This window comes from Polypterus senegalus, chromosome 11, assembly GCF_016835505.1.
Source record: "Polypterus senegalus isolate Bchr_013 chromosome 11, ASM1683550v1, whole genome shotgun sequence".
NCBI lineage: Eukaryota > Metazoa > Chordata > Cladistia > Polypteriformes > Polypteridae > Polypterus > Polypterus senegalus.
In genome coordinates, this window is record NC_053164.1 from 162,407,411 (window position 1) to 162,434,109 (window position 26,699).

The 26,699-nt window shown below is 38.4% G+C and overlaps 1 protein-coding gene across 3 annotated transcripts in view; it reads left to right on the forward strand.

Annotated features, from left to right (window-relative positions):
* ptpro (protein tyrosine phosphatase receptor type O) overlaps positions 1 to 26,699 on the forward strand; it is a 257,646-nt gene that overhangs the window by 67,555 nt on the left and 163,392 nt on the right. For all 3 annotated transcript variants that reach the window (XM_039769992.1, XM_039769991.1, XM_039769993.1), the window contains exons 2-3: positions 5,665 to 5,935; positions 9,102 to 9,260. In XM_039769992.1, coding sequence (XP_039625926.1) covers positions 5,665 to 5,935; positions 9,102 to 9,260 — 430 coding nt within the window. The remainder of the gene's footprint in view (positions 1 to 5,664; positions 5,936 to 9,101; positions 9,261 to 26,699) is intronic.

Sequence of the window (26,699 nt, forward strand, 5' to 3'; positions counted from 1 at the left end):
GTCAACTGGATTTCTCTGAATACAAGACAGGTACATTATGGCAGAGCATATGCACAATATATTGCCAAAGGTTTGCGGACATCTGACCACCACACCTATATGAGCTTATTGGAATCCCTTTCCAATCCCATGTGCAATAATATGGATTTGTCCCCCATTAACAGCTTTAAATCTTTTTCCTCAAAAGATTTTGGAATGTGACTGTGGGAATTTATGGCCATTTGTGAGCTCATGTACTGATGTTGGACAAAAAGATCTAGCTCGCAATGAACATTCTAAATTCATCCCCAAGGTTTTCAAAAGGGCTGTATTCAGGCCGCTTAAATTCCTCCATGTCTATATGAACCTGACTTTGTACATATGGGCATAGTTATACAGGAACAGAAAAGGGCCTATAACAAACAGCTGTAAATATACATTTGTCTAAAATTGCTTTGTCTGCTGCAGGGTAATGGTACCCTTCACTGGAATCACGGGGGCTAGCCCAAACCCTGCCATTATCTTTCCTCCACCAAACTTTACAGTAGGTAATATGCACTCCGGAAGGTAGTGTTCTTGTCCATCAGACTGCCAGATGGTGAAGAATGATTCATCACTACAGAGAACATGTTTTCATTGCTCCAGATGGCTTTGTGCTTTATGCCACTCCAGATGATGCTTGGCATTACATGTCGTGATATTAAGCTTGTGTGCAGCTGCTCAGCCATGGAAACCTGTTTATTGAAAGCTCCTGACAAGCAGTTTTATGTGCTGAGGCTGCTTCCAGAAGCAGTTCAGAACTCTGTTGTGAGTGAAGCCACAGAAAAAGGTGCACTGTATGTATTTACTATTTGCTTCTGCACTTGCCATCCTCGCTCTGTGAGTTTGCCTGCTTTACCACTTTGTGACCACTTGTTGCTCATTAATGCATCCATTTCACAATAATAGCACTTACAGTTGACCAAGGCAGATCTAACCGAGTACATATTTTATGAACTGACTTGTGACAAAGGTGTCATTGTTTAAAGTTATTGAGATCTTCAGAATGACCCTTTCTACTGCTAGTGTTTGTAAATGGAGATTGTATGGCTACGCTCTTCATTTTATGTACCTTTTAACAATGGGTGCACCTGAAACGCCTCAAGTCAAAAATTTGCAGGGGTGCCCACATACTTTTGGACCTATTAGTGCATGTGTATGTACAGTGTATGTATGTATACTGGTAGCATAGTGATAGTGCTGCTGTCTTGCAACAAGGAGACTAAGGTTCACATATCAGGCATTCCTTCTGTGGAGTTTGTATGTTCTCTTCTTGTCAATCTGGGTTTACTCTGTGTGCTCCAGTTTCCTGCCACAGTTCAAGCAAATTAGGCATACTGGTTTTGCTAAATGTGTGTGTGTGTTTGCCCTGTGATGGCTGCCCCACAACCCTGCTCTCTGGATAAGCGGGTTTAGAAGATGGCTGGATAGATGTGTATATTGTATATGTACTGTATCTCTCATGGTATCAACTATTTTTGTTTAAATGTCATAGCAAACAAATTTTTTAGCATGAAGAATAAATAAAATGCAAATATGCTTTTGAATTTAAGTAAATAGCAGGGGTTAGTGCAAGAGTTTAAAATGAAAGTTGAAGACATGCTAGTACTTGGCATATACAGTACAATGAGATGAAATCGTCCTTTATCGATTGTATATTCTTACTAATCAGGACAAAACTGACCATCAAGTAGTCTTCATCAGGCCTTAGAACTGGCTAGTTAGTTGCTTTAATACCTATGTCATAACATGCAGAAACTTGTGCATAAGTAAGGCCAACCTGAAACTTTACATTAATTAAGAAGGCAAGTAAAGTCAAATGCTACCTTCACATAACAGAAGGTTTGACAACTAAGTTTGAAAGATTTTGGATTGTAATGACACAATACCTAGGTATCTGCAATGACCTTAGAGAAGTGATTATTTCTGCTTATCAGTATAGGAAGGATTTAAGAGCATCAATGTTCAAAGAAAAAACATTCAATTGTTTGTCTCAGCAAATTCACTCAAATTTAGCCTAATATAAATAATATTTTGCAAAGTCCAAAAAAAGCATGCAAATAAATTATTACAATTTTGACATACATTTGTAATTTTTCTGTAAATATTTTATGTGTACAAACATCACAAGCAAAGTGTTTATAGCATAGAAAAGAAGCTTATGGGCTTGCTAATTTGTGCAACTTCAGACTCGTAGTTCCTGCTTGAACGTGTAGGATGGACCCAAATAAGTAATGTCTGTGAATTATAGGCAGCGTAAAATGTTTAACTCATGTTTGGCCCCACTTCATTTTGCAGGCTGTGGTGATGACCTCCAAGTAAGTAACAAAGGCCATTCCCTGATGTCTTTAACCATTGTAAAAATGATATACAAAAATTTGTACTGGTTGACAAATTTCTGCCAGTAACAATTTCTAACATTTTCAAACACTCTTTGATAACCCCACTTCTCAAAAACACTCAATCCATCTCAAGTTAATAACTGCAGACCTATCTCTCTCCTTTCCTTTCTTTCCAAAACACTTGAACGTGCTGTTTACAATCAGATCTGTTCCTCCCTTTTTACAGAATGAGTTGCTCAATACCAACCAGTCTGGCTTCAAGGGGAACCACTCGACTGAGACGGTTCTGCTGACTGTGGTCAACAAGCTACGCCATGCTAGAGCTACCATAATATCATTAGTTCTGATTCTGCTAGATCTGTCTTCTGCGTTTGACACAGTCAACCACAACATTGTTCGTGTCACCCTCTCTGACCCTGCCATCACTGGGACAGCTCTCATATGGTTTGAGTCCTGCATCTCAGGCAGATCCTATAATGTGTCCTGGCGAGGGGAGTTATCAAAGGCACACTAGACATGCACTGGTGTACCCCAAGGATTTGTGCTGGGTCCTCTACTCTTCTCTGTTTACATCACTTCGCTGGGCTCCATCATCCAATCCCATGGGTTCTTTTATCAGTGCTATGCAATGCCAATGATACATAGCTATACCTGTCATTCCCAACGGAGAACAATACGGTATCATCTGGTGTCTCTGCGTGTCTTACTGATATCTCAACTTGAATGAGGGACCACCATTGCTCAACCTGGCAAAAACCAAGCTTCTTGTGATCCCAGGGGGCCAGTCTGTTTATTTCCCCATCTCTGTACAGCTTGGCTCACTGTTGCTGACACCTGCCAAGTCAGTACACAACCTTGGGGTGGTAATTGATGAGCAGCTATCTCTTTCTGACCACATTCCTACAATTTCTCATTCATGCATGTTCACACTGTACAACATCCACAAGATCAGACCTTATACTATACAGCACAAATTCTGTTCCAAGCTTTGGTCTCATAACACCCGGTCTACTGAAACTTGCTTCTATCAGGAGCACCTGCATGTGATATCAAGCTGCTGCAGATAATCCAAAATATAGTGACCCGTCTTATATTTAACCAGCCAAGATGGGCAGATGTTACTCCTCTCTTCAGGTTTCTTGCAAAGTGGGGGCTGGGCGGTCTCCTGGCATTGGAGGCCCTGCAGATTTTGGGTTTTTTTTTCTCCAGCCCTCTGGAGTTTTTTTCTGTCCTACCTGGCCATCGGACCCTACTTTATTCTTTGTTCATTAGTATTGCCTAATTCTATTTTTATATATTTTTTCTTTCTTCATCTTGTAAAGCACTTTGAGCTACATCATTTGTATAAAAATGTGCTATATAAATAAACGTTGTTGTTGTTGTACATTGGCTCCCAGCAGCAGCACACATTAAGTTAAAACCCCTTGTGCCTGCCTACACAGTAGTCAATGGGATCAGTAGCTAGGTATATGGTGTGCAATATATGGAGACACTGGTGAACTGCTATACTCCTTCTCGCCCACTCAGGTCTGCCGGGGAGCAAAATCTAGTGATGCCACCTCTACATGGCATCAAGTCTCAATCGAGACTTTTTTCCTGTATAGTACCTATCTGGTGGAATGGGCTGCCCACCTCATTCTGTACTGAAGACCCACCTGCTCTGTAAATATCTGTCAATTAATGAAGGAAAAAAAACTCATATTGCACTGTAATATTTTTATATTCTTGGTTAATTTAAGTTTAATCACTTTAGTGATTGTAATCAAGGATTGTTGATGTATGAATTATTATACCTTTTCACTTGTGGCAATCAACTTTTGTTACCTGTCCTATTATACTTGATGAACAAATAAACAAACATTTGACAACTAACAAGGATTTGAAATGACATGTGCTTATCCCAGCATACAGATGAAAGAGGTGTTCACTGGTGTGTAGGTGATCAAGCTTTCAGAGCAGGTAATGAAGGTGGATTACAGAGTATTAAAGAAAAAAATGGGGGATCAAGTTAAAGTTAGTGAAATGCAGTCTGGTTTCATGCCTGAGAATGGCACAAAACATGTAAGTTTTTTTATGGGGTAAATTCAAGAAAAGCATCAGGCAATGAGTAAGAAGTAGTATTACGTGTTAATAGATTTGGAGAAGATGTTTGATAGGGAGTGATGAGAGGTGGTGAGGTGGGCATTGAGAAAATTAGGTGTGGACCTCAGACAGAGATAGCAAAAGTTTTGAGGTGAGGGTAGCAGAGTTCCAGTCAGACCTGATGATCAAAAATATTGTCATAGTTATTATATTTATGAAAGGCCGTTCTGTTTTGATTAGTTTAAACAAGGAATATGTGAAATCTGGTGCTTTTTCATAGTAATAGAGCATATACTGTAAACAGGTAGCCCACTAAGGCAAAATTTAGATTTTTCCTCTTTTAAGTCAGTGGGTAACTGATGTTTTATATTATTTGAAATTGGAAAAAATCAAATTCTCATTTAGAGGATCTGTGCAGAATTTTTTTAAAACCTGGCAGGATCTAATCAATAATATTTTAGAATAAGCTCTTAAAGCACTGAGGAAGTAGTTTCTCTCCCCATTTCTTTTTCTTCTCCATTTATCTGTATCCGCCTAATAAACTTCAATTTGTTAATTTTTAATATTTTTAAGTTTTAGTCCGTTGGCCATGCTCTCATTCTCAGGGGTGGGGGTTGATTTATTTTCAGTCCTATTTTTTTTTGTAAAAATTGATCTATTTGTATGGAATGATTACAATAAAATCAATAAAATTAAAAATATATATATATATATATATTGCCATAGTTATTATATTTATGAAAGGCTGTTCTGTTTTGGTTAGTATAGACAAGGAATATGTGATATCTGGTGATTTCTCATAGTAATATATAGCATATAAACTGGTACCCCACTATGGCAAAATTTAGATTTTCAGTTAGGTATGAATTCTTTAGGTATTTAGAACTCTCACTTAATTCAGGGGTACTTCGAGTTCAATATTAAAGAGTGCAATTTTACTGATTTGAAAATATTAGTGATGTTTAAATATGTACTAGTGTAGAACAAATCCACAAATTAGTCAAAGAATAGTAATGAAGACAGCAGAAAATGAAGTAAACTGCGAAGTACAGAAGTCAACAAGTTTAAACAAGTGACTGGGCTTAGCTTCAGCATACCATGTGGTAAATTAATTCTTAGGTCCAAAAATTCTTAGATTTTGATTTGAACCCTTTGATTTAAATATAGTGTGTTCAAACTGAATAGTAAGACTAATAAATATTTGCTTTGTTTTTGTTTTCAGGGTTGCACGTCATTTTTGGTGACTGTCCAAAATAATAGCATCACAATGGCATTGGAACCAAATGACATTACAGCATCTGTTTCAGGGTATATGATAAACATCACTGGAGAGTCCAAAAACTACATATTTGAATTCAAGGACCTTAATGGCACTGTGCCTCCCTCTTTGGTGTTCAATGCAAGATATCATGGCCTTTATTATGTGCTGACTCTGATGATGAGGAGTGAAAATGTTACTTCTAAGCCTATAAAGTCTATTCCTGTTTTAACAAGTAAGTTATTATTTACTGTATTTTTCTGATGAAATTACATTTTGTACACATAATGTATCTGAATTATTAAACTATTAATTGTGTTAGCATTTGATTTTAACTGTTGAGTTTGATAAAAATGTTTAGTTTATGATGAAAAATTACATTATTAGACTCATGCTGTCCACATTTGCTTTGCAATGTTTTTCATTACTCACCTATGCCTGTTATTTAGAAATATATGTACTGGTCCAGACTGCATGCACTGTTGGTAATCTATTAGGTAATCTAAGTCCAGGATTGTACAGTAAAAGGTAAGGAGAAAATTGAAAGGGTTGAACCTTTTCAGTTTAGGCAAATAGACATGTTACATGATTACTATTTTTAAAATTCTTAATCAAATTTGTACTGCGGATTCCTGTTTCCTATTACTTGGAATTAATCGCACAACAGGAACATGGGCATACTGATAGAAATATAGCTTGTCAATCTTAGTTAACTTTTGCTAGAATATCGTCCAAACAAGTTCTGAAGGTCCCCAAACTACTACAGACGGATTCCATGACTGTTGGGTATAAACTATGTAGGTAAAAGTAGGTATTGCCCAATATGCAAGAGTTTTGTGGCACCCTAGTCCTGTTAAGAAAGCAGATTTAACAAGGATGCAGTTATCCAGCTGTGCCTTACCCTACTTGCGTTCCAAACTAAGTGATCAAACTCCAGCGTTTACCAGGATCTGCCTGTAAGTCTTTTGATAACAAAGGTGTAAATCAGAGGACCCTCTATGGACCTCTTGAACGAGAAGACATGAAGTTGGCTCAAGTAAGGACAAAGACATATAATTCAAGAGATGACAACTAATACGGACAGGAGAACCCACCTATTTAAAGTAACTTATTTTGTAACTGAAGGTGACTTTAATTCAATCAGGAAAAGGTTCAACCTTCCTTTAAAACTGCAAGCAGCACATCTCTAAAAGTAAGACAGAAGAAGCAAGGAATGGCAGAGAATGTGGAGAAGCAAAAAGAAGCTTGGAGAACTGTGAATTGAACATCTCAGTGAAATCCATCCATCCATTTTCCAACCCGCTGAATCCAAACACAGGGTCATGGGGGTCTGCTGGAGCCAATCCCAGCCGACACAGGGCACAAGGCAGGAACCAATCCCGGGCAGGGTGCCAGCCCACCGCAGTCTCAGTGAAATTTTCTAGGAAATTCTAGACAACTGTGGGACTCTTCCCAGGAACACATTCTCCAAAATGACTTCTTTGATAGTTTATGAGCTGCTGTTCCTTGGCGAGCCAAATTCAACAAACTCTTACCTTTGCATACAATAAGCTGAGACCAGTTCTATCAAGACAAAGCTGTGTGTCAGTAGTCTGACAAGGCTGAGAAGCCATGACTTCTAGAAGGGTACTTCATCATCTAAACACCCTATGAAGTGGAAAAAGACAGCAGAAGGAAAGCTGAGGAAGCAGCTGCACAGCACTGAAAAGGATTATGCAGCGGCACTTCAACAGCTCATGAAGGATCTTCCACTTGATCCTGGAGCAGCGACAAAGTGAAAACTCCACACAACATCAGACATCATCTACATATAATGACTTGCTATCGTAAAACTATTTATCTATGCCAGAACTCTGAATACCAGTAAATATCCAGCCTGTCTATGTTATATGTTTGTCTGTTGAGTTTGTCTGCTTTCAGTCGTATATGTCTTATATACAGTATGCATTTATCATACTTCAATAGTCCTTGTGTTTATCAATATATTTTATTATTCTGTTTCTTAAAACGGAGTATGCTTCAGTTACCTTGATATAAGTCTGAAGGCCTGGAGACCCACCCTCTAGAAGCCTTGCTGAATTATTGGGTTAATTACCTGTATTGCCAAAGGCAAAACATTATTAATTAACCAAGTTTAAAGTATATTTTTTAAATCCCACATTATTATGGCACCCTCCTCAGTGGACATCTTATTGATTTATTAATCATCAAAGTCCTACAGCTATGAAGAAAGATTTAAAGAGAGGAGATTTTCAGTTTAAAGGAACACAGCTGAAGTTTTTTAAATTATGAAACAAATTAGTATATTAGATCTCAGATATTAATTATTCAGCAAGAACACAGAGTCACAGATGAAACCTGTTAAAGAAGGCTTCATACAAACGTTAAAAATTTAAACCAAAACACATGGAATACATTTCCAAATAGTGTTGTAAAATGATATGTTTTACATACTTCAAACTTTACAGACTTCAAATAATAATCTCAATGTAATTATGTGAACATGAATTGAAAGATTTGTTGAGCTGAATGGCCTGTTGTTGCCAAAATTCTTCTACTTTTCCAAATGTCTGTCTGATAAACCAAAAAAAAAAAAAGATGTCCATGGATTTACACCATATCTGCAATATCTGAATTAAGCTGAATAGTGGAAATATAAAGAAAGACTGAGTAAGATGTTTTATTAGTTTATTGTCTCATGTTAGATAGTCTATAGCTGTTGGTCCAGATAAAGCTTAAAGTGATTATAGAGCCAGATGCATGTTTGTTTGTCCCTCTCAAACTGGAAGCTTGGAGAAGAACTACATTTCACAGGATATACTTTATGCATTTTAATTTGTCTTTTGGTATTCTAAATAAGGTATAGCAGTATATTTGTAATAAATTAGAAGTCCTTCTTCAAAGTACAGTTTACAGCAGATTGAGACTATTCAAGTTAATCAAAGCTGTAGTTTACATGTGATTAAGCCTCAGTTTTAAGAGGAGTACATGGCAAAATGAAGGTCAGAGGGCACTATTCATGAATTCTTGTAGTTATTTTATTATCCCAATTGAAGAATCAAGGATCAAAAGCATCACAACCACCAAATTCAATGGTAGGTTTATAGACAGGCTAATTCATACTTTTCTTTCATTGGCTTTCTTTTAGAAGCAGTTTAATCTCTGCCATCTGTCCAACGCATTTCCTACTGTTGTTCTTTTTTTCTGCTTCTGGTGGGAGTTTGAAGTGACATTCCTCATCTTCTACTTCATTTGTGTGGTGGTGTAAACCATGAAAAGTATAGTATTGAATGGCCAAATGTCTAATGAAAGTAGTTTAGAATAATAGACCCACTTGGGGTTGGTGGTTAAGATATTTGAGCATTTATTCTGCCACTAATCATTATGTTTTTTTCTCTTAGAACCCCTTCCTGTGAACTGGGTTTCTATATATGACTATAAGCCTTCCCCTGAAACAGGAGTCATCTTTGAGATTAAATACCCAGAAAAGTACAATCTGTTTACTCGTGTGAATATTAGCTACTTGGAAAGCACAGAACCACGTTCTATTTTGTACAAAGGTAAGCCATGCTTTTTAACTTTTTGATATGTAGAGTTTATTTTGACTGTTTAATTAAAACCTATTGTTGCTTCTGGACTCTTGTTTTTCCTATTCCAAAGCCTCCACCCAAAACAAGGTGCTTTACTTGAAATGAATAAAGAAACATTTTATTTTGGGATCTTGATTTTATGTTGTAGAATCTGGAAAACACTTGCCTGTTTATATATTTTCTACATGCATTAATGGCTTCTTTTTAGTATCCTTCCTTCCTGCTACCTTGCAAAGAGCTGTTTATGGTAGCAGCAATATGACTGACCAGAGTAGCTGTCTACACAATATATATGTTGCTACAAACAACAGCACTCTTTAGGTGCCTTTCCTTTTGCAAGGAACTTGTGAAAAGTGAGTCAAAACTGGCAGAAAGGTGTGCTGGGCCCTATTTTTTGAAATGGGGCTAAGAAAGTGCTGTTCACTTATATAGGCATCACAGTTCTTATCCTCTCTCACATCCTCTCTGGTAAAACCTATCCTGGTATATTGTAATGGAGACCCAATCAGGTAATTAAACCTCAAGTCTGTAAAAATCAATGCAACAACTAAAAGTGCAATTCTTAGTCTTTATACAAATATTTGAAGGAACTTGGAAGTTTGTCAGTCTGATCTACATGTTCTTTCTGAACTTCACAGAGAATAATATCCATCAACCAGTGGGATCTTGTTGAAATTAGTACAAAATATGATGTTTTGGGATCCCCTGCTGTATGCCGTTTGGTCTCTGTATGGTGTTTAGTAGAGGTGTGGGACTCCTCTGAGGATGGGCGCAATAATAAGGCATTATTGAAATTTCAGCATTATGAAGCGTTGCATCTCTGCTGTTTATGCATGATATTTTACTCTTTACTTTACAAGATTGTGATTTCTGGTGTTCATTGGAGTGGGTTGCAACTAATAATGATGTATTTGGGATGAGAATGTGCTCCACCAATTTTGACCTTTTCTAGAAAAGAGCTGCTTACTCCCTGCAGATAAAGGATAATCAGTTGATGTTAAAGAATTTCGGGGTCTTATTCATGATTGAACAATCAGTGAAGCAACAACCGTTTTCAGATGAAATTCAGATGTAATTTTTAATTTACTGGTCAGTCGACATCCTCATTTTATGTTTGGTCATAAAGTCAGTGTGCTGACCAAACAAGCAAGACTTAATCTACAGAAGTCAGCATCACATCATGTGATCAGGCTAGGAACTTGGCAGCACAGAATGATTTTGAAATAAAACCGCTGCTTCTCCATAATTAAGATATACCAGTTCAGGTAGCTTGGACATATAGTCAAGATGACCCCGAGCTCCCTCCCACAATGAGTTTAGCAGGTATGCTGCACTGTGAAAACACCTTTGGGTAGAACCAAGACATGTTGGAGGAATTATATATGTTATAATAGACAACAACGGTATTTGGAAATTCCCAAGGAAGAGCTGGTCGTATATTGGCCTGGTCTTTCCAGTTTGGCATAAAGTGAATTCCACAGGTTTGAACAGATGTACAGTGCACACAGAATCCAATGGTCCCTGACTGCCTAGCTTGTATAAACAGCAGTGACTGCATATGTGATGCCATACCTGACTGAGCAGTCTGCTACTTGGAACTATAATCTTTACTGATAAAAACGTACACAGAACAGTTTCTTTGAACAACATGAGATATTAGAAAACAAATCATCTTCATACTGTCAAAAAATTTGGTAAAGATTTATTAAAGGAGATATCGTGACTGCTTCAAATGAAAAACCATAATGTTATTGCAGTATAGCAGTACTCTTAGGATTCCAAATAATGTTGTTTGAAATTACAATGAGTTAACTGTTCAAATAATAAGATAATAGATATTTTAAAGAGCATATTGTGACCCAGAAGAGGGCAGCAAATAGCAAGAAACACAAAGAACTAGAAAACATGACGGCTTGTACTGCTTGTAGGTTTGTAAGATCAATGGTGGAGGTAGATGTCCTGTGGGTAGGGTGGTACTTCAACAAGGTTAGTTACTTTACAAATTAGTTTCTGAGCCTTTAGAACAGTCATGGCACTTTGACAGGAATTTTTTTTTTTACTCTGTATGTAAAATGACCTTGGGTTTGTGAACGGTGCTCTATAAATAAAACGTATTACTATTATTATAATTATTATTACATTGCTGTTTTGCTTTTTTTTTTACTTTTTATTCAATTAAGAATATGTGAAGAAATTATTGACTCTAGAATTGATATTTATAGCTGGCATATGTTGTGTCTAGGATCCAAATCTTTGTCTACAATAAATGTGTATATAACTAACTGTACATGCAAATGGCATACCTTGAAATGTATTCACTTTTGCATGGTTGGGTTACTTACAGCTGATTAGTTGTAGTATCTTGATCTGTGTGGCATTATATGAAATGCTATATGGCAATAGTTTTAGTGAAAGAGTATTTTCCTATTTCAATAAATAAAAAATGTCTTTTAGTACTGTGTGTGAGTATGGTAGCACTGCTGTCTTACAACATGTCCTAAGCTCACCCTGTATGGTGTTGGTATGTTCTCCCCATGTCCACATGAGTTTCATCCAGGTGCTGCGGTTTCCTCTCATAGCCCAGTGACATGCAGGTTAATTTGGTTGACATTGTTAAAAATGGCCCTAATGCGTGTATGTGCATTTACACTGTGATGGACTGGTGGACTGCCTATGGATTGTTCGTGCCTTGTGCCCTATGTTTTGTGGGATAGGCTCCACCTTCACTGGATAAGTGGGTTATAAAAATTAATGGATGGATGGATGAACTACTGTCCTTTGTGATGGAAAGCATTAGTCTGTAAGAGATCAGGCAATGGTAAATTAAAAAAATAAATAAAAGTTTATTGTCAATAATAAAAATTAGAATATTATAATATTATAAAAATGACAAGAACAGGCCATTCAGTCCAGCAAAGCTAACAAATCCTATCCATCTAATTTCTCCAAAATAACATCAAGTTGTATTTTCAAAGTCCCCAAAGTCCTACTATCATATTACTTGGTAATTTATTCCATGGATCTGTGGTTCTCTGTGTGAAAAACAGCTTCTAACAATTTTGCAAAATTTTCTCATAACAAGTTTCCATCTGTATTCTCATGTTCTTGTTGAACAACTTATTATCAAATAACAGCCTGGATCCACTGTACTTATTAATTTCATAATTTAAAAAAAAACAAACAAACTTTAATCTTTCCTCACAGCTCATACCAATTTCTGGCCTTTTTTAGTGCTTTTATGTCTTTTTAGTAGCCTTGAAATCTGTACACAGTACTTCAGTTGAGACCTCTAAGATATCTTAAGAGTAACCCCCTTGGACTTGTACTCTACATATTGCTCTATATAACCCAACATCATCTTATGCTTCTTAATAGCTTCTGTACACAGTCTGGATTTTGATAATACTGAGTCCACTGTGGCTCCTAGATAACAAGAATGTCTATAAAGAAGCTGAGAATAGTGCCTCAAAAATGCAAACTTACTTAAGATTGCAAAATAATAGGTTACATTATTCAACAAAGTTTAACTTTGTATATATAGAATGTTCTGTCTGGCCAATTAAACACAAAAATCAAAAGATTGTGCATGTACAATTCAGGAATGTCTAGCAGTGTGCCTTTATTTGGCACTGTATAGTACTTGATCCAAAATTTAGAATTTCTTATTATGCCAATGTAAAAAAAAAAGCTGCTGATGAACTCTTGCTGCAATGCAAGTGGGGCATGTTTTGTAAAATGTTTTAAAGATAACTCTATATAAATAGATGGAACACAAAGGGGCTGACAGTGCCTTGTGTTTTTTATACATGGCAGGCATTTTGTAATTTTTATTGAATGGCTATTTTTCAATCTTAAATGAAAACCAAACTGAAATGACTCTCAAAATAAAAATTAATGAATATAAGGCAACAATACTAAAAAGCAAAATAGTCAAAGGTTAATAAAACTAAATAGTAAATTAATTGACATGTGAAAATATTATCAAAATAAAACGAATTGAAAAAAGAAACTAACATAGCCTTGTTAAAAATACATAAAACTATAACAGCTTATCTTTCCAACTATGTATTTTATAACCTTCTAATCAAGCTCAGAGTCATAGAAAGATGGTAGGTGACACAGATACATTGGGTAGGTGCAAGGTGCACAACTATATGGCGATTCAGTTTGGAGCTGCCAACTAGTAAAATCTGCATGGCTTTGCAAGAAGGAGAAAATAAACAGATGCCTAAATAATAACCTAAACAGGCATTCGGAGAACTTGCAGACTCCACACAGGCAGGGCTCTGTCTGGTATTTGAACCTTGGACTCTCAATGTGTGAAGTTTCAGCACAACTATTGCATCATCATCTTGCCCATATTTTTAGCAAGGAGGAGAACCTAATACTTAAGACATAATGTGCCATTTTAATTACTGGAAGAATGAGATCATTGCTTCTGTGGGTCGGTGGGGGGAGTACTTCGAACACTTCCTCAATCCCACTAACATGACTTCCAATGAGGAAGCAGAGCCTGGGGACTCGGAGGTAGGCTCCCCCATCTCTGGGACTGAGGTCACCGAGGTGGTTAAAAAACTCCTTGGTGGCAGGGCCCTGGGGGTGTATGAGATACGCCCGGAGTTCCTCAAGGCTCTGGATGTTGTAGGACAGTCTTGGTTAACACGTCTCTGCAACATCGCATGAACATCAGGGACAGTGCCTCTGGATTGGCAGACCGGGGTGGTGGTCCCCCTCTTTAAGAAGGGGGACCAGAGGGTGTGTTCCAACTACAGAGGGATCACACTCCTCAGCTTCCCTGGAAAAGTCTATTCAGGGGTTCTGGAGAGGAGGGTCCATCAGTCGAACCTCGGATTCAGGAGGAACAGTGTGGTTTTCGTCCTGGTTGCGGAACAGTGGACCAGGTCTACACCCTTAGCAGGGTTCTGGAGGGTGCATGGGAGTTTGCCCAACCAGTCTACATGTGGTTTGTGGACTTGGAAAAGGCGTTCGACCGTGTCCCTCGGGGAATCCTGTTAGGGGTGCTCTGAGAGTATGGGGTACCAGATCCCCCTGATAAGGGCTGTTCAGTCCCTGTACAACTGGTGTCAAAGCTTGGTCTGCATTGCTGGCAGTAAGTCGAACCCGTGTCCAGTGAGAGTTGGTCTCAACCAGGGCTGCCCTTTGTCACCGATTCTGTTCATAACTTTCATGGACAGAATTTCTAGGTGCAGCCAGAGTGTTGAGGGGGTCCGGTTTGGTGGACTCAGGATTGGGTCACTGCTTTTTGCAGATGATGTTGTCCTGTTTGCTTCATCAGGCCGTGATCTTCAGCTCTCTCTGAATTGGTTCGTAGCTGAGTGTGAAGCGGCTGTGATGGGAATCAGCACCTCCAAATCCGAGACCTTTGTCCTCAGCCGGAAAAGGGTGAAGTGCCCTCTCAGGGTTGGGAGTGAGATCCTGCCCCAAGTGGAGGAGTTCACGTATCTCGGGGTCTTGTTCACGAGTGAGGGAAGAATGGAGTGTGAGATCGACAGACGGATCGGTGCGGCGTCTGCAGTGATGCAGGCTCTGTATCGGTATGTCGTGGTGAAAAAGGAGCTGAGCCATAAGGCAAAGCTCTCAATTTACCAGTCGATCTACGTTCCTACCCTCACCTATGGTCATGAGCTATGGGTAGTGACTGAAAGAACGAGATTGCGAATACAAGAATCTGAAATGAGTTTCCTCCACAGGGTGTCTGGGCTTTCCCTTAAAGATCGGGTGAGAAGCACAGTCATCCGGGAGGGGCTCAAAGTAGAGCTGCTGCTCCTCCGCATTGAGAGGAATCAGATGAGGTGGCTCGGGCATCTGAGCAGGATGCCTTTTGGACGCCTCCCTGGCAAGGTGTTCTAGGAACGTCCAACCGGGAGGAGGTCCCGGGGAAGACCCAGGACACGCTGGAGGGACTATCTCTCCCAGCTGGCCGGGGAATGCCTCGGGATTCCCCTGGAAGAGCTAGAAGAAGTGGCCGGGGAGAGGGAAGTCTGGGCATCTCTGCTCAAGTTGCTGCCCCCACGACCTGACCTCGGATAAGCAGAAGAGGACGGATGAATGGATGGATGAGATCATTGTACCGTACCAGCAAATAAACATCATGGATTTATAAAGTATGTCTGCTAGGCTGTGTCTTCTGTATCTTTGCCCATGTATCATGTGTACTGTAAATTATACATTAAAATGTAGCTAAAAGCTGATTTAATCTGAAACTTTGTAAATTAATCACTGAGATATTTCCAACTACAAATGAATTTCATTAAAGCACAATTTACTAAAGCTGTCTAACACAATATAGTGTGAACAAGCCAACTAATTGTACTGTTTAACATGAGCTGTAATATGTTTAGTAAATTGTTAATTATGAGACCATACATTTTGTTACAGTTGACCTTTACAATTGTAATCATCATGTCTTTGGCAGATCCTAAATAAAGAAAATGTCAAAATCATTTCAACAAGTTTGCATAATAATGCACCCAATTAAGAACCATATAGAGGCAAAAATGCTCGTTGTCAATGTCACCTATTCAGGCAAACAAGCTTGATGGACTAAATGGTCCTCTTGTTTGTCAGATTTTTTATGTTTGCAGAAATGTTTTTGATCCAAAGATATCTGCTGTTATGTAGTCATGTGCACAAGCCCAAAGTTAATGTATTGCTTGTTTTATTAGCCGTAGACCAGCTACCTCTCCATTCAATTATCATTCATGCACTATTCCAATTCACAAGGTAATTGTACATATGTGCTTCTGGATTTGGTTTTAAATTTCTATCATTTTTGTATAAGAGAAATTGCTGTAAATTACATCCAGTTTTACAGCCTGCTATATCACTTATTGGGTGTGAACTTTTTATTCTGTTTTTTTGCCCCAGTTTCTTCTTCATTTCATTGTAGCCCACAGTATATAAAACATATTTACAGGATTGTTAAATACTAAACCTATTTTAATTAACGGACACAAATCATGAGTTACTTTTGTATTCCATTGTGCCAGCAATTCATTTCAGGCACAAGGAGTGAAGCATACACTTCTTCATGGCAGCCATTGTGCCGGATCAAGAAATAGTAATACGTCTCTGAAAAAGACTTCCAAAGGTGTAAGTTCCTGGCTTGTTCCCACTTAACAAGACAGGTACTGCTTCCCATCGGATTCTGACACTAGTCAAGTGGGTTCTGTAAATAACAGGATGGACTGATGGGCTTAAAAACCTTTCTCTGGCCTTCCATATTAAAGAGCTGGGTGCATGAGCATGCACAAATGGATATGATCAAATTTAATTTACATGCAGTTAGAGAAATTCTAACACAAGGTGTGTGACCTCTAGCGGGCATCAATGAGCTCCAAACTCCAGACAGAACTACAGCACCACAGTCATTCGTTCAAAGAAAAAAGGTTTTATTTACATCCTTTTTCTTTCGGCTGCTCCCATTAGGGGTTGCCACAGCGGATCATCTTCTATATCTTTTTGTCCTCTGCATCTTGTTCTGTTACACCCATCACCTGCATGTTCTCTCTCACCACATCCATAAACCTTTGCTTAGGCCTTCCTCTTTTCCTCTTCCCTGGCAGCTCTATCCTTAGCATCCTTCTCCCAATATATTCAGCATCTCTTCTCTGCACATGTCCAAACCAACTCAATCTCGCCTCTCTGACTTTGTCTCCCAACTCTCCAACCTGAGCTAAACCTTTAATGTACTCGTTTCTAATCCTCATCACACCCAATTGTAAATCTTAGCATCTTTAACTCTGCTACCTCCAGTGCTGTCTCCTGCTTTCTGGTCAGTGCCACCGTCTCCAATCCATATAACATAGCTGGTCTCACTACTATCCTGTAGATCTTCCCTTTCACTCTTGCTGATACCCATCTGTCACAAATTACTCCCAACACTCTTCTCCAACCATTCCACCCTGTCTGCATTCTCTTTTTCACCTCTCTTCCACAATCCCCATTACTCTGTACTGTTGATCCCAAGTATTAAACTCATCCACTTTCACCAACTCTACTCCTTGCATCCTCACCATTCCACTGACCTCCCTCTCATTTACACACATGTATTCTGTCTTGTTCCTACTGACCTTCAATCCTCTCTTCTCTAGAGCATATCTCCACTTCTCCAGGGTCTCCTCAACCTGCTCCCTACTATTGATACAGATCACAATGTCATCAGCAAACATTATAGTCCATGGGGACTCCTGTCTAATCTTGACTGTCAACTTGCCCATCACCATTGCAAATAAGGGCTCAGATTGATCCCTGATGTAATCCCACCTCCATATTGAATGCATCCATCACTCCTACCGCAGACCTCACCACTGTCACACTTCCCTCGTACATATCCTGTACAGCTCTTACATACTTCTCTGCCACTCCTGACTTCTTCATATAATACCACAGCTCCTCTCGAGGCACTCTGTCATGTGCTTTCTCGAAGTCTACTAAAACACAATGCACCTCCTTCTGGCCTTCTCTATACTAATCCATCTACATCCTCAGAGCAAACATCACATCTGTGGTGCTCTTCTTTCTTGGCATGAAACCAAACTGCTGCTCACTAATCATCAACTCACTTCTTAACCTAGCTTCCACTACTCTTTCCCATAACTTCATGCTGTGGCTCATCAGTTTTATCCCCCTATAGTTACTACAGTCCTGCACATCCCGATTATTCTTAAATATTGGTACCAGTACACTTCTTCTCCACTCCTCAGACATCCTCTCACTTTCTAAGATTCCATTAAACAATCTGGTTAAAAACTCCATTGCCACCTCTCCTAAACAACTCCATGCTTCCACATGTATGTCATCTGGACCAACGGTTTTTCCATTCTTCATCCTCTTTACAGCTGTCCTCACTTCCTCCTTGCTAATCTGTTGCACTTCCTGATTCACTATCTCCACATCATCCAGTCTCTTCTCTCTCTTGTTCTCTTGATTCATCAGCCTCTGAAAGTACTCTTTCCATCTGCTCACCACACTCTCCTCGCTTGTGACTACGTTTCCATCTTTATCCTTAACCATTTCTCCCTCCTTAGTGTCCAACATTTCATACAACTCATTATACACCTTTTCTTTAGCCTTCGCCACCTCTCTCTTCACCTTGCATCTTAACCCCTTGTACTCTTGTCTACTTTCTACGGTCCTCTGACTATCCCACTTATTCTTTGCCATCCTCTTCCTCTGTATACTCTCCTGTACTTCCCCATTCCACAACCAGGTTTCCTTTTCCTTCTTCCTCTGTCCAGATGTCATGCCAAGTACCCTTCTTGCTGTCACCCTTACTACATCTGCTGTAGTTTCCCAACTGTCTGGTAACTCTTTACTACCACCCACTGCCTGTGTCACCTTCTCCCTAAACTCAACCTTGCAGTCTTCTTTTTTCAACTTCCACCATTCGATCCTTGGCTCTGTCCTCACTCTCTTCCTCTTCTTGATCTCCAATGTCACTCTACAGACCACTATCCTATGTTGCTGAACTACACTTTCCCCTGCCACCACTTTGCAGTTATCAATCTCCTTCAGATTGACTCTTCTGCATAGAATGTAATCTACCTGTGTGCATCTTCCTCCACTCTTATATGTAATCTTATGTTCCTCCCTCTTCTTAAAATACATATTCCCCACAGCCATGTCTGTCCTTTTGGCAAAATCCACTATCATCTGACCTTCTTCATTCCTCTCCTTGACACCATACCTACCCATCACCTCCTAGTCTCCTCTTCTCCCTTCACCATGTTCATTGAAATCCACTTCAATCACCACTTTCTGTCCCTTGGGCACACTGTTCATCACTTCATCCAACTCACTCCAAAAATCATCTTTATACTTCATCACACACCCAACTTGCGGGGCATATGCACTAACCACATTCATCATCACACCTCTAATTTCCAGCTCCATAATCATTACTCTGTCTGACTCTCTTTTCTCCTCCAAAACACTCTTGACATACTGTTCCTTCAGAATACCCCTACTCCATTTCTCCTCTCATCCACACCATGATAGAACAAATTGAATCCACCTCTGATCCGCCTGGTCTTATTCCCTTTTCATTTAGTCTCTTGCATGCACAATATATCAACCTTCCTTCTCTCCATCATATCTGCTAACTCTCTTCCCTTACCAGTCATACTGCCAACTTTCAAAGTTCCTACCCTCAGTTCCACTCTCTTTACCTTGCTCCTCTCCTCCTGCCCTCTTCTTCTCCGTCTTCTTCGGCCAACAGTAGCCCAATTTCTGCCAGCACCCTGTCGGCTCGGCTATCAGTACTGGTGGCGGTCGTTGTTAACCTGGGGCTCGACCGATCCGGTATGGAAATTTGTATTGTTGTCCGCATATTGATTTGGCAAAGTTTTACACCGGTTGCCCTTCCTGACGTAACCCTCCCCATTATTTAGGGCTTAGGACTGGCACAAAGAAACACACTGGTTTGTGCATCCCCTGTGGCTGGGTTTTTTATTTACACTGAATACCTAAATGGGCTTTTTCTTCAAGGTTTTAGTAAACAAATTGACACAATTCTTTTCTACACTTCCTGGATCCTTCCATTGCCACAGCACTGCATCACAGAAGTGCTTATGGGTCAGGTGGAAGTCCACCAAAGGAGGGAAAGCCCTTCCATGCAGATCTCCCTGGTGGCACCCAAGTGTCCTGTAAGGGCTGCCCATCAGGACTACCGTTCTCAATATGCCCTGCGGGTTTAGAAATGGAAGTTCTACTAGAGGGATGCTACCACCCAGTATACAGGATGAATAATACATGGCCATGGGAGGCAGTCTTCCTCTGTCATTCTGTTATTACAGCCTTCCAGCTGGAAAAGGTACCAACAACCAATCCAACTAGGAGTCTCATCCATCCACATCCTTCTATCATGGCTACCCAGTTAGGTAAGGAGCTGTCTATTCTGATTGGGATTCTGGCTAACCTGTCTCATCTGTGACAGTTGTTAATAGGCGGTTCATTTAAAAGGAACACAGCACAAAACTGATTGAATGTTTGATAGATATAAATTCTAACTATGTTAAGCTGCCATGCTTAGCAGTCCTGGCATCCTATTTAAAATTTGGTTTATCAGTTAAGTTATTCTTATTTATTTTTTATTTTCCATAGTTTTCCTTTCCCTTGGAATTTTTAAGTTTGTAAACAATGTTAAGAAAGTTTTGAATATTTCTCTAAACTGGATTATCATCCAATATAAAGAGGTCAGTACCAGCTTAATGTAATTGCTAAACTGTGCATACAAAAGAGTTAGGAAAACTGAAAAAAATATAATTAGAGCTATTAAAAAAGCTTACCAATTATAGCTGTTGTGAATTTATTTTTGAAACATGTGAATTCAGTTTTTTTGTTTAATTTGTAAATGTAGCATTTTAGTTTAAAATTGTTACATTAAAATAATGTGTATGCCATTTTCCTTATTGTTTTTTCACACACACTGTCTTTTTGTTTTAATTTTTGTGGGTATAGTTGCATTATTTATTTGTTTTATTTATTTTATTGTGGCTGTTCCCATCCACTTGACAGTGCATCGTTGTTACGCTTGAAGCTATCGTGATTTTCTGTTGTGGAAATGGCAGCACACAGCTTCTGGTACCCAGACTGTTGGATAATGAAATAAAACGCAACAAACTTTATTGTGAACAGTGTATTTTGAGAAATCCCTTTCTAATTAGCTTTAAGTTTTAATACTAATTTTGGCTTTGGTCGTTAGTATTTTGATCATGCACTGTTTGACCCATCCATCCATCCATTTTCCCGCTGAATCCGAACACAGGGTCACGGGGGTCTGCTGGAGCCAATCCCAGCCAACACAGGGCACAAGGCAGGAACCAATCCCGGGCAGGGTGCCGACCTTGCCTTTCAGAATCATTGCAATCAGCAGTCCATCACTTAACATTTCTCTAGTATTTCTCAGTGCTGTCTGTAATGGACATTTTCTGCACATATGATATAGTCCTTCACTCTCTGATTTATTAGTTCTGTATATAAACTAATTATCTGGGGATTTCTTTTACCCACGTGATAGTCTCTCAGTATTTTAAGTGCTTTTCTACCATCATCAGCTGCATCTCTCATAATCAAAGATAAACTTTATTCATTTAACTCAGAGTAAGCTTCCTTATTCTTAATTTTGCCCTCGTCCTCATCTGCATTGTCCAGTGGCCCAGACAAGGCTGTTTCTTTGAGATTCATCAACTGCAGATTTCCCAAGAATTTAATCTCTCATAGTTCATAATTCTTCTCATCTCTGTCAAAACAAAGCCTGCTCCATCTGCTTCCTGATTCTCTCCTGGGCCCATAACCTGTTGCCATCTCCATCACATGTTAAGGGTGGGATAACCAGTTTATATAAATACTTTAATATAAATGTAATGGGAAAACAACACTTACACGCAGTACTTTTCTCTTTGCTTAAAAAAAAATGTTATTTACATTTCCGTTATAAACACAGATATTACTTCACCATGAAAGCACAAAGCCCAGTTCTTTACTACCACAGAAAAAATACCTCAACAAGTGCTTTATTTAAAAAGTGCTGTGTGAGATAAGATTGTGCTTTAAAACTGCACATCTAGTTGCCAGTTGTAGGCTGAAAAGAAGACGTGGTGGTGTTGCTTCTCCTTTTTTGGGTGCAGCTGCGTGGGATTTTCATGGCTCTGTTTTTCAAGCAGCAGTTGCCAGAGTACCGCTCAAAGTTTTTTTTTTTTGATTTTGGTGTTTTTTCTTCCTCCAGCTGTGGCGATTACCATAATAATAAAATTATATCTCAAATACAGTAAAATCGCAATCACAATATCTGTCAGAGAAATCACAATTAGATATTTTTCCCAAATCGTTCAGCCCTAATGAAAACTATAGAAGAAATGATCAAGTCTCCATGAAAAAAATGTGCTAAACCCTGGGACATTTTATAAAATACCAGCTATCATAACAACTGCACTATTCATATGTTGCTTTTCCTAGCTAAAAATATAGGACAATTAAGGTGTTTTCTTAGTATGCAGGATACAGAGAAGACAGTTTGAGTGTTTCTACTAAAATTTACTTCTGAAATGCTTTATTCACTAGCTGTTTAGATTGTTCTGTTTGTTTAGTAGCTTTCAATTAATACAAAATGCTGTTGCAAGTATCATTGGTAGAAACAGGAATTGTAGCATATTCTTGCTGTTCTTAAGTCATTACACTTGCTTCCAACTGAGTGTATGGATGATTTAACATACTCTATATTGTTTGAAATGGCTTAACCATTTTTACTTACCAGAAAATATTATAATCTTAAAATGCTGGTCTTCTAAAGGTTACCAGGATAAATAGAAATACTGTATTTTGTGTGTGTCAGTCTTGTAGCTACAAGATGGGGAAGCTGTGGAATGAACTCCCTCCTTGTGTAAGAGATGCTTTTTGGTCTCAGTTTAGAAATCCAGACAGAATATCCATTAATTTTGTGTTACATACCCTGATTAGAGCTGTTGATTTTCTCCAAAATAAGGGGCAAATGGCAGGTAATCTCTATGAACTGTTACTGACCCTCATATCCAAGTATTCTGTTTCTCTTCTCTATACCCTGCCCTGGTGTTCAGAGACACTGCTGCATTTACAAGCTACTATTCTTGCCCATGGAAAGGGATACTAGGAGCTTTGTGATTTAAAGGCATTCACTCTGCATCTTCTTGTACTTGGCATAATATACTTATGATATTGTAGAATGCCCTGTAGGGGGCGGGTGGCATGTTCACCTTGGCAGTCAGTATTCTTTAGTTAAGTAACAGTGGACACCCAGAAGTTAGGTTTATCTCAGTTTTAATTTTTAATAGGTGTGAATAATGTCATGATTTGTTTATATTAATAATTGTTATCCAATTTTTACTTTGTTTTTAAAATATTTTTTATGTTCATGCATGTAGATATTTGGTTTAATAAATTTGAGTTATTGCATTTTAGTTTAGTAAATATGTATTATCACATTGAAACTGTATTCAGTGAAAACAGTTATTCAACTGAAAAAAAAGATTAAATAAAAACTCAGACCAAGTTGCCCTTGTAAACATCAGAATCAGGATGACTGACACAAGACCTTTCATTGCTGTCAATCCCATTAAGTGATAGAAGGGTATCTCGCACATAGGCAATGATTCTAAAGCTTGGCCTTGAAGCTGCATCCCAACAATTTCAAAATGATTCAACATCTGAGAGGAGAGCTGTGGCAAATCACTGTCTAGAAAGAGTGATAGGAGGGTCAAGGGCTTTGTCTCATATTTTTTTTAATGATTTTCTTTTTTGTGTTTTTTTTGTAAATAATTTTGTTGACTTCAGGGTCTCATTAAAATTTATACTTAGAGATCAATAGGCCATACACAGCTGCAAATCTAGAGAGCAAGGATGAATGTAAATATTGAAATGGGTTGGCTGTGATTCAGTACCTATAAAGAATGGCCAAAATCTAAAAGTAAATGATTTTTTTTTTTTTCTAATTTTAAATTAGCATTTCTTTTTCCCCTATTTTTATAATAGGCAGGGTTTCATCTGAGTACAGCAAGATGAGACAGCATTCCAGCAATTTTGTTTAATTTGTTACAACAAATTGTTCATTAAAACCCATCACACTGCCTACATTTTCTAGTAATTTTTGGTTGTAGCCTTCATTTACATAATCTTAGAAAGCGTTGGACAGTGTTGGTTTACCAGTCTTTGTGCTACCAGCACTACCATTTGTGTAATGGGATATTTCCAGAGATAGTTATTGCACTGGATAACTCGCTGTGATCAAATTATAGTGGCAGGTTCTTGTTTGTACAAGAGTTGATAGCTAATGAGCATTCAGGTGGAAGTACAATGCCTACAATGGAGCCACAAGGAAGAGAAGGTGTTTTAGACTATGAAAACAGAGGAGAGGCTTGTCAGTCCATGACAGAATAGAAAAAGGCTAAAGATGAGCTGAAACAGCTTCTGAACTTGCCATGCCCGAAAAATATTTGTAAAGTTACAGATGCTGTCAAGCAGCATGGTAATTGGATCTCAAAATAAGGTGAGCTCACAATACTTTAGTGGCACAAAAAGCCATTTAAATCTTTACTGTAAAGTTTGAAGGTGTCATGTAATCTTGTCCAATACTGTTCCTACTCATGTAATTGGACATCCTCAAGGCAATGAGATCCAGCAACTGCAGCAACTCATAAGAGTAAGATGAACACCGACTTAAAGTCATTTATCATGACACCAGTTGATTCTGTAATATCCCAATCCCAAGAGCAATAAGTGAAAATATCATTCTTATACGGTAAGAGCAGTGTACATTTCCAAAACATACTTTCCAGTTAAGGACATGCCTAATGATTTCACTTACAAGTAGGGTGTTGGCATGAAAACGTTTTGGAAAGACTGAATGAGAGTCTAAGTTAAGTGAGTTAAGACATATTATATTTCAAACAGACTGACTAAGAGTGAGTAGTGTCTGTAGTAGAGTTTGATTGGGAAATTGAACTTGTGTTTTTTTATTAAACTAAAGTCTATAATTTAAATGTACTTGGGTGCTTCGCCCCCTGCTCATTTCGCTCGCCAACCCCCGTGTTTGGTTTTCCAGTTTCCAGCTTTTAAGATTATTTTTCTTTGAATTGTTGCTTTTTCATTAGTTTCACTTTTATTTCAGAACTTCTGTAAAAACAATATTTGGAATCTTTCGAGTCCCAATATGCTGAATCTTTTAAATGAGGTCAGTGAAACATGTGTTTAATGACTTTGTACCATAATTCAGGTTAAGTTTCTCTGTTTGGAATTTTAGCACAGACAAAACGATCTACATCATCACCAGTTAATAATTTTTTTTGCAAAGTAACCAATAAATGCATGTGAGTTAAACCACGTTTTTGAAATTCTCTGACTTAAACTTCAAAGCCTTACAATATTTACATACTTCTGACATGTCACCTATGTCCATATATTCGATCTCTGTTTGCCTTTTTGTTATTTCTCCGAGTAATAATTACTCTTTGTTTGCGCTAATCCGATGTTTACTTTCTTTTTTTGACACTGTTGTTTTTTTTCTACTTTTATATTCTGTATCTTGCTCTGCATGTGTTTTGTGCCTACATTTTGAGTCTTTTGAATTCCAGTTTTCATTATCTCTAACCTGCTGTGCATGTGCTTGGCCCCCTTGTTTTTTAACCTCTTTATGACATTTTACTTTGTTTTCTACTCTGTCTTTTATTTCTGACCTTGCTTTGTCCTGCTTTTTTTTTAATGACACCTGAGGCCTCATGTATAATGCCGTGCGTAGAACTCGCACTATAACATGGCGTAAGCACAAAAGCCGAAATGTGCTTACGCACAGAAAAATCCAGATGCAGGAATCTGTGCGTACTCCAACTTCCACGTTCTTCTGTTAGATAAATCCCGATCAGCGTGAAAACTAACGCTCGTGCACGCGCATTTTGTAACGCCCCAAATCCTCCCAGAATTACGCCTATTTGAATATGCAAATCAATATAAATCGCCCTTAAGCGCAGCCTTCTGTGAAAAGACAATGGGAAAAGCACGGGGAAAATATAAGAATTTCAGCGAATACCAAGTGGAGGCAAAGGAAAAACATACTATTTGTTCAAATAAACCGTGGTATAATCAACAAAATGAAGTTGATCGAGTGACATAGCGTGTTGAAGAAACTTGAAAGCTCACATTCACAAAATCGCACAGTGCCGGAAATAAAAAAGAAGTCACATATCAAAGTTGCCGTGAAAAGAAGAGTTGTAAGCCCACTGTCTGAGTGTCATATGAAAGCTTATTAGGGTACAGAGAAAAAAGGCACACGGTGGGGAAAAAGCACAAAATGTCAACTTTAATCTCGAATTTTCCACTTTAATCACGTAGTTTATTTTGTCATTTAGTAGAACATTATAAACTTCATCTTAAACTCGTTTAATTAACCAGTTTCTCAAAATTACATCGTAATTAAAGTAGCACGTTAAATGCTTTGTTTTGTATTTGATCTTCTACTCGTATGTGCTCTGTGTGTGTGAATCACTACTTGCTTCTTAAACTGGCTCTCTTCCTCCAACTGGACACAGAGTCCATTACATTTGTGATATTACAGCTCTCTGAATAACTAAAATACTGAGATGTATACGTGATGTCATTTTCATGATGATAGGAGTTATAGCACGTTATTAAACATGTGTTTCATGAGCCTCGTGCTCATGACAAGCATTTACCTTTTGTCGAAATGTGTCGCATGCGTTTTTAGCTGTGTTGTTATTTTCTCTTTCTGTTTTATATTCAATATATATTGGCGTAGCCGTCACTGCAGTCAGTGCTTTTCTTTCCCCAAGCAACCGATCGCCATACAATCAGCTCTGTAATAGACGCTAAGCCATCTGTAAGCTTAGCTACCGATTCTTCAAA